The sequence below is a fragment of the Bos mutus genome, chromosome 1, assembly GCF_027580195.1.
Source record: "Bos mutus isolate GX-2022 chromosome 1, NWIPB_WYAK_1.1, whole genome shotgun sequence".
Lineage (NCBI taxonomy): Eukaryota > Metazoa > Chordata > Mammalia > Artiodactyla > Bovidae > Bos > Bos mutus.
In genome coordinates, this window is record NC_091617.1 from 41,935,815 (window position 1) to 41,943,926 (window position 8,112).

General features: G+C 42.6%; 1 protein-coding gene across 1 annotated transcript; it reads left to right on the top strand.

Annotated features, from left to right (window-relative positions):
• The first annotated feature begins 1,944 nt into the window (after window positions 1-1,944).
• Window positions 1,945-6,572, top strand: LOC106700877 (soma ferritin). The gene is made up of 4 exons (XM_070371614.1): window positions 1,945-2,096; window positions 3,068-3,211; window positions 5,089-5,214; window positions 6,290-6,572. The coding sequence occupies exons 1-4, from the start codon at window positions 1,995-1,997 to the stop codon at window positions 6,506-6,508; spliced, it is 591 nt and encodes a 196-aa protein (XP_070227715.1). The 5' UTR covers window positions 1,945-1,994; the 3' UTR covers window positions 6,509-6,572.
• The last annotated feature ends 1,540 nt before the right edge of the window (window positions 6,573-8,112 follow it).

Below are 8,112 nucleotides of genomic sequence, written 5' to 3' on the forward strand. Positions count from 1 at the left end.
TGATGCTGCCTTCCCTAGGATGCTGCCACAGATGTCCTAGAAATGCCAAAGCAGTGCTGTGGTGTGTACAGAAGCATAGACTGCACTTCCCTGGTGGTTGATAATCTGCCTTCCAATGCAGAGAACATGGGTTCAGTGCCAGGTCAGGCAAGTAAGATCCCACATGCTGCAGGGTGACTAAGCCCTGAGCACCACAATGAAGATCCCCAGTGCCTCAACTCAGACGTATTTATGTTGATGTATGACAGAAACCAAACCAATATTACAAAGCAATCATCAGTCAATTAAAAATAAACTTTTAAAATAATATAAAGACATTTTTTTAAACCAAAGCAAGCACAGAATGTCCCCTTCTCCTCTCCCATTGTAGGTTCCCCAGCACACCATTTGTGTCCCATGTCCTGGGACACTTTCTACTCAAAATGTGGTCCATGGACCAGCATCATTGGGCAGAATTGTTAGAAATGCAGGCTCTCAGGTCCTGTGTATCAGAATCTGCCTTTTAAGAAGAGTCCCAGGTGATTCATATACAAGTGACGGTCTGAGGAACACCTACTCAAGACACGCTCTGAGGCTACGATAAGAATGCGTTTGGGACAAGAGCAGTGTTGGGTCAGAAAACAAAAGTAGCAAATAATAGGTCCTTTTATAATGATTTCTTCTCTTTGAAGACCTTGTCTTTATGACTGGGCCAAACATAGGCTACGTGGCCCCTTCTCTTAGGATGCACTCTCCCTCAGGAGCCCCTCAATCCTCACTACCTCACCAAGAGAGACTTTTGATGACCTGTCACTTCTATTTCAGTGCAACCAGACGTGGCTTAGGCTCAAACTAAGAATCCACCACACATGGGAGATCTTATACCATGTAAAATATATATATTTATATGTATTTATATGTATATATAATTTATATACATGTAAAATAATTTTTTTTGTAACAAATATTGATTCAGCAGCTATCATTTCCTAATGGAGAAAGAACCAAAAGGTTCCCACATGGAAGAGTCTTACTGTAGGTTGGAGAAACCAGCCTTATATCTTGACCCTACAGCATGTCTGTGCCCTTTCTCCAGGTGAAACACCCTCTTCCAGTTCATTTCTCTACATTCTTACCCACGCTCCAAGGCCAATTTCAAATGCCAGTTTATCAATGTTCAGTTCAGTTCAGTTCAGTCACTCAGTCGTGTAATTCCCTCCTATACATATGCCTTTAACAATTCAGAAGCTTCTGTGTGTTCAGTCGTGTCTGACTCTTTGCAACCCTGTGGACTGTAGCTCACCAGGTTCTCTGTCCATGGAATTTTCCAGGCAAGAATGCTGGAATGGGTTGCCATTTCCTCCTCCAGGGGATCTTCCCGATCTAGGGATCAAACTGCGTCTCTTGCATCTCCTGAGTTGGCAAGCAGATTCTTTACCACTTGAGCCACCTGGGAAGCTCTGACAAGTCAGAACTCCCATCATATCCTGCTTTAAGATTGTGTATGTTGAGGCCTTGTGAGAAGGGCATATGTCCCTTATAGGCAAAAAGTGTATTTTAGTCAGTTTTCTTAGATTCTCCATAGGACCTAACATGATATGCCGTAACTACTTTTTGAAAAAAAGGAAACAATTAAAGGTAATGAGCCTATTCTGTTAATGCTTCCCCATTCAGGAAGTGTTTAAATCAGCCTTCTCAAATCATAGTCAGAGAACATGGGGGCAAATACAAAACACTGGCTGGGATAGTTAGGAGGATTCCACTTTTTCCCAACTTTCTCTCTATCAGATTGGTTCTTTCATGCAAAATAAGGTCCTCATTGGTAGGTTAGTAGCTGTTAATCTCAGCTGAATAGCATTTCATCTTAACTTGTTTTCAGCTGAATAGAAGTGGGCTGGCTATATATATATATATATATATATATATATATATATATATTTAAGCCTGTTAGTATTTAAGAAGTCTCTTACCTTGGTGGGTAGCACTTTTTATGCCTGGTTTTTCCTAAAGCTGAGATGGCATCCCAGGCAAAGGGCCTTCTTTCTGAAGAATGTAGGGATGCTCTTAATCAAGTAGCATCTTACGAGCTGCATGTCAGTGATGCTTATTTATCTATGGTTAGTATGTGTCCTGGAGTCACTGTCAGGGAGGTTTGAGATCTGGTCAGGATAATATATCTTACAAAGCCTTACTCATTTTTGTTGCAGCCATGTTTCTTGTTTGATACTAGAGGGACCAATTTAGTGGCTGGGATTTTGCTTCTTTGAGGCCCAGTGATTTAGAGCTGTGATTGCAAACTGTGGATGAATAGTTGGGAGAATTCTTTTCCAGAGTAGTCCCAAAACTTGTGTGGGCATCAGACACTGCTATAAATAATTTTTCATCTATCTGCTAGTTTAGAGCTAGTGCTGATATGGTAGGGTTAATGAAATAGTTTGACTTTTGTAGAGTTCAATTGTTTTAAACATTTTCTTAAGTTTATTTACTTATTGGCTGCACTGGGTCTTCGTTGCTGTTGTGTGTGCTTTCTCTAGTTATGGTGAGTGGGAACTACTCTAGTTGCGGTGCATGGGCTTCTCATTACGGTGGCTTCTTTTATTGCAGAGCTCAGGCTCTAGGGCACGTGGGCTTAGTTGCCCCACAGTATGTGGGACCTTCCTGGACTAGGGATCAAACCAGTTTCCTTTGCACTAGTGGGCGGATTCTTAAACACTAGACCACCAGAGAAGTCCCAAGATTGACTTTTGAGTGTCACTTACTTTATGCTGGACTTCTGCCAGTTGTCAACATAAATACTGGTTATAGTGCTAGCATATAGGGTTCATAAACCTGACCCTTAAAGAGGCCTAATGGCTAAATGCTAGGCACCGCGTGTTAAAACCTGGGTCACGTCTCTGAAGTAGCCTGGGTTTGAGAAGGCAGTTGGGGCCTTCTGGAAGTCAAAGAGCAAACTGAGAACCCTGGACTGAACAAAGAAGGCCTCTTTTGGACAGCCACAGAGATAACAAAGTGAGTTTGTGTGAGGTTCCAGTCCTAAACATCGACTCCTCTCACCTGCAGTCTCTCCCCATTCTTATCCCTGCTCCAGGCCTGTTATTACATTGAAGATCCAGAAGCACCTACTTTTCATACATTCTTCCAAGACCAAGCTGATGTGAAGAGGGAGCATGCAAAGCAGTTCATAAAATATCTAAGAAAATATAAGTGTAAAATCTGCCTTCCGGTGATTAAGGTGACGATGTAGCTTTGTTATGATGATCTCTATAGGGCCTTTGCTGGGTCTGGATAACTAAGTTATCAGTTGCTATCTGACTTGTTCCATTACTCATGTTCCTACATGGGATTATAGAAGCTGACTGAGGGTAAGCATGTATCTTGTTTGTAACCTCTTTATATCATTTTGAGTAAATTTCAGTCACTAAATCTTAGCTTTTCTTTTCTGAAAAAGTGATACAAAGTGTGACCTCTGGACCAGCAGCAGCAGCCTGACCTGGGATCTTATTAGAAATGCAAATTCATGGGCCCCACTCGAAGAAACTGAGTCACCCTCTCTAAGAGAAGGGCCCAAGGAGCTAAAGAGCTTAATAAGCTCTCCAGATGATTCTAATCCTCTGTATAGTTTGAGAAGATCTACTGTTCTCTTCTAGAGTGGTTTGTATCTTATGTTAGCTCTTTAATTCAGATACACCCTCAGGTATTTAATACAGCTGCCTCTTCAATGTATTTAATAAAACAAACTTTTTTTCCACTGGAACAGACTCTACATTTGTAGAGTTGTACATTCTATTTGCTACATGCTGCTGCTGCCGCTTAGTTGCCTCAGTTGTGTCGACTCTGTGCGACCCTAAGGACTGCAGCCTGCCAGGCTCCTCTGTCCATGGGATTCTCTGCTGCTGCTGCTAAGTGGCTTCAGTTGTGTCTGACTCTGTGTGACCCCCATAGACGGCAGCCCACCAGGCTCCCCCCTCCCTGGGATTCTCCAGGCAAGAACACTGGAGTGGGGTGCCATTGCCTTCTCCTGGGATTCTCTGCTGCTGCTGCTAAGTGGCTTCAGTTGTGTCCGACTCTGTGCAACCCCATAGATGGCAGCCCACTAGGCTCCCCCATCCTTGGGATTCTCCAGGCGAGAACACTGGAGTGGGGTGCCATTGCCTTCTGGGATTCTCTAGGCAAGAGTAAAAGAGTGGGTTGCCATGCTCTTCTCCAGGGGATCTTCCCAATCCAGGGATTGAACCTGGGTCTCCTGCATTGCAGGCAGATTCTTTAACGCTGAGCCACCAGGGAAGCCCTATTGCTACATACTTGTCTCTTATTTCCTCTTTCTTAAGAATAATTACTATTACCAACTTAAACGTTATGAATAGGGACACACCCAAATGATAGAGAATAGGTATTTATGTTCTAAAGGGCTTCCCCCATGGCTCAGATGGTAAAGAATCTGCCTGCAATGTAGGAGACCTGGGTTTGATCCCTGAGGGACTGGCAACCCATTCCAGTATTCTTGCCTGGAGAATCCAATGGATACAGGAGCTTGGTGAGCTACAGTCCATGGGGTCTCAAAGAGTCGGACACAACTGAGCAACTAACACAAACATACATATTTATGTTCTAAAACCAAGAAACAGAAAAAAGTGACAATCTAAAATTGATTTACTCCTAATGTTTTTGATATACTCTAAAGAAATGATTTAAACCTTAGTTGATGCTATTACATGTGGAAATATGCCTCCTTATCTGAGGGGTTCTTTTAACTCCAGGTCTCTAAAGACAACTAAATGTCTGGTGATAACTGAACTGAACTACTCTCCAAAGCTAAAGAAATTCCAAAGCTAATGAAGAGTGCACGTAACTGTGCTAGTGGTAGCTGTGCTTTGCAGAACATTAAAGTCACCTGGAGAACTTTTAAAAGCCCTGCTCCTCAGTACCAATTAAGTCAGAATGTCTGCAGCTGAAAGCCAGACACCAATATTTAAGGGGCTCCAGTGATTCCATCATGCCACAAAGCATGGAAACTACTGGCCTTTGCAAGCCTGTAAATCTACCCAGGAAGTAGGGTGTGACTAAACTGTGCCTTAGCTAGCAGAGTGACTCCCTGTTTCTCTCCAATAGAGGCCTGATATAGATAACTGGGGAACTGGTAAACAAGCTCTACTGTCTGCTCTGCAGTTGGAGAATGAGTTAAACAAGCTCCTGCAAGACCTGAAGGCCTCAGCTTCTAGGAATAGAGAAACCAATGTAAGTAATAAACGGGTCATTTCACTTCTAGATGATGGCTTGCTTTTAGGAAATGAACCCAAGGCAATGGATCATCTAATGTGTTTATTTCCTCTGAAGGAAGTATATGAACTTATTTCTTAGAGTAGTTGGGAGGTGGGAGGAGCAGTGGCCCTGGTAAGGAGGAATGCAACTCAATACAAGATGGAGAAGTCTTTTCAGGAATAATTTGCACTCTTGATATTTAAATCCATCTTGAGAACCGCTATCCTAGACTACCCCCACAAAAGTGAATGTCAATGGTGACCTATTCTATAGACTTCTCTGAAGTGTTCTTTGGTTAATGGTGAACACTCTATTGCAGTGATAACATTTCTCACCAAACTTCTTAGTTTCTCTGGAAGTTGAAGAAAATAATCTGGTAGAAAAGCTATCAACCTTGCTGCTATTGGACTCACTGTAGAACCCTGAAAACTATCAAATACCTGACCCTTACACCAGAACCCTAAAATTTCAGTGCTTGGGAATGAGGTCTGGGAAGCTACTTGACACTTACCTATGATTCAAATAGGGTGAAAAATCATTACAGTATAGCTTATTAAATTAATCTGTGCTTTTGATGAGATGCTTTAATACTCATACTCGTTGGAAGTGGATGTTTGGTGGGAGGGGGGTTCAGGATGAGGGGGGGAGACACACACATACCTGTGGCCAATTCATGTTGATGTATGGCAAAAACCATCACATTATTGCAAAGTAATTATCCTCCAATTAAAATAAATAATTTTAAGAAAAGATAACATTGTAAACCAACTATACTCTAATAACTTTTTTAAAAAGTGGATGTTTGTGTTCATCTGGAGGTTTTGAATGTCAGAGATCAATGCCTTTGAACTTCATCATGCATGTAAATCATCTAGTCCCTTCTTAAAACATAGATTTTGATTTAGTAGGAGTGGAAGAGATTCAAGATTCTGCATTTCTGACAAGCTCCTAGAACTGCTGATCCATGAGCTATAATTTGGGTAGCAGATTAGATTGCCTCCTGCTGCAGACAATGTCCTTAATGAGTTTTTTCTTGTTTTTATTTCTGTAGCTCTTACGCTTCATGAAAAAGTTCCTGGATGAACAGACCAGGAACATAAAATATCTGGAATACCAGCTTAACTATCAGAAGGAGTTGGAAATGTCAACCCAGAGTGAAGGACAGCCTGAAAATGCCCCCGGAACATCTGCAGCAGCAGGTCAAGAGACAGAATCTACAGGCAACTCTCCAAGTCCTCCTGCCCAGAAGGTCCCAAAGTCATCTCCTTAAGAATCCTGATCTCCATTTGACAGAAGTATGCTTCTCTTTTCATCTCAGATCCTAATCCTCCTGTTGTACATGCAAATAAATGTGTTTTGCATTATGATTATGTGTAGAGAGATTGCTATTGGAGCACAGGAAAGGTTAGGTTCATAAATGGGAGTTTGAAAGCTTCTTGAGGTACCATGGATACATTAGACTTAAAAAAAAAAAATTCTCAACACCCAGATGTAGAGTCAGGTTCTAGTAAATTCAGTTAGTCCAAGTGGATACAGATGAAATTAAGTATCATAACCTAATGTCTTGCTAATTCTCCTCCCCACAACTTAATATATTGCTGCTGCTGCTAAGTCGCTTCAGTTGTGTCTGACTCTGTGTGACCCTGTGGACAGCAGCCCACCAGTCCCCTCTGTTCACAGGATTCTCTAGGCAAGAATACTGGAGTGGGTTGCCATTTCTTTCTCCACTTAATATATTAAGTTTACAAAATAGTAGGGTTTTCTAATAAATGCAAAGCTAAACTTAAACAAGAACTCTTGGTCTAGAAAAGATGACTTCACTTGAAAGGTATACAGTGAATAGGCAGCTGCAACCCAGGTGCCCTCCCAGTGCTGGACGCAGGCATAGAGAATGGGTACACAGGTAACTAAGACACGACAGACAAGTGTTAGGATGGCCCTACCCTCTCTGCTGTGGGCTAGCCAGCAGCTACTGGGGAAATTGCTTTTAGGAGCAAAGAATGAGCATGCAATCTTGGATCACACCCAAGGGCCTCAGGTGGCTAGTAGCACCTAGGTAAAAGAGGCGTCTATAACGGGTGCCTAAACAGTGGAAACAGTGTCAGACTTTATTTTTTGGGGCTCCAAAATCACTGCAGATGGTGACTGCAGCCAGGAAATTAAAAGACGCTTACTCCTTGGAAGGAAAGTTATGACCAACCTAGATAGCATATTCAAAACATTATTTTGCCAACAAAGGTCTGTCTAGTCAAGGCTATGGTTTTTCCTGTGGTCATGTATGGATGTGAGGGTTGGACTGTGAAGAAGGCTGAGCGCCGAAGAATTGATGCTTTTGAACTGTGGTGTGGGAGAAGACTCTTGAGAGTCCCTTGGACTGCAAGGAGATCCAACCAGTCCATTCTGAAGGAGATCAGCCCTGGGATTTCTTTGGAGGGAATAATGCTGAAGCTGAAATTCCAGTACTTTGGTCACCTCATGCGAAGAGTTGACTCATTGGAAAAGACTCTGATGCTGGGAGGGACTGGGGGCAGGAGGAGAAGGGGATGACAGAGGATGAGATGGCTGGATGGCATCACTGACTCAATGCACGTGAGTCTGTGTGAACTCTGGGAGTTGGTGATGGACAGGGAGGCCTGGCGTGCTGCGATTCATGGGGTTGCAAAGAGTCGGACACGACTGAGCTACTGAACCGAACTGAATTGAAAACTCTGGGATCTAATGTCTGATCTGAGGTGGAGTTAGTATAATAATAGAAATAAAGTGTGCAATAAATGTACTTGAGTCATCCTGAAACCATCCCCAACCCCTGGTCGGTAGAAATATCTTCCTTGAAACCGGTCACTGGTGCCAGAAGATTGGAGACCACTGCACTAT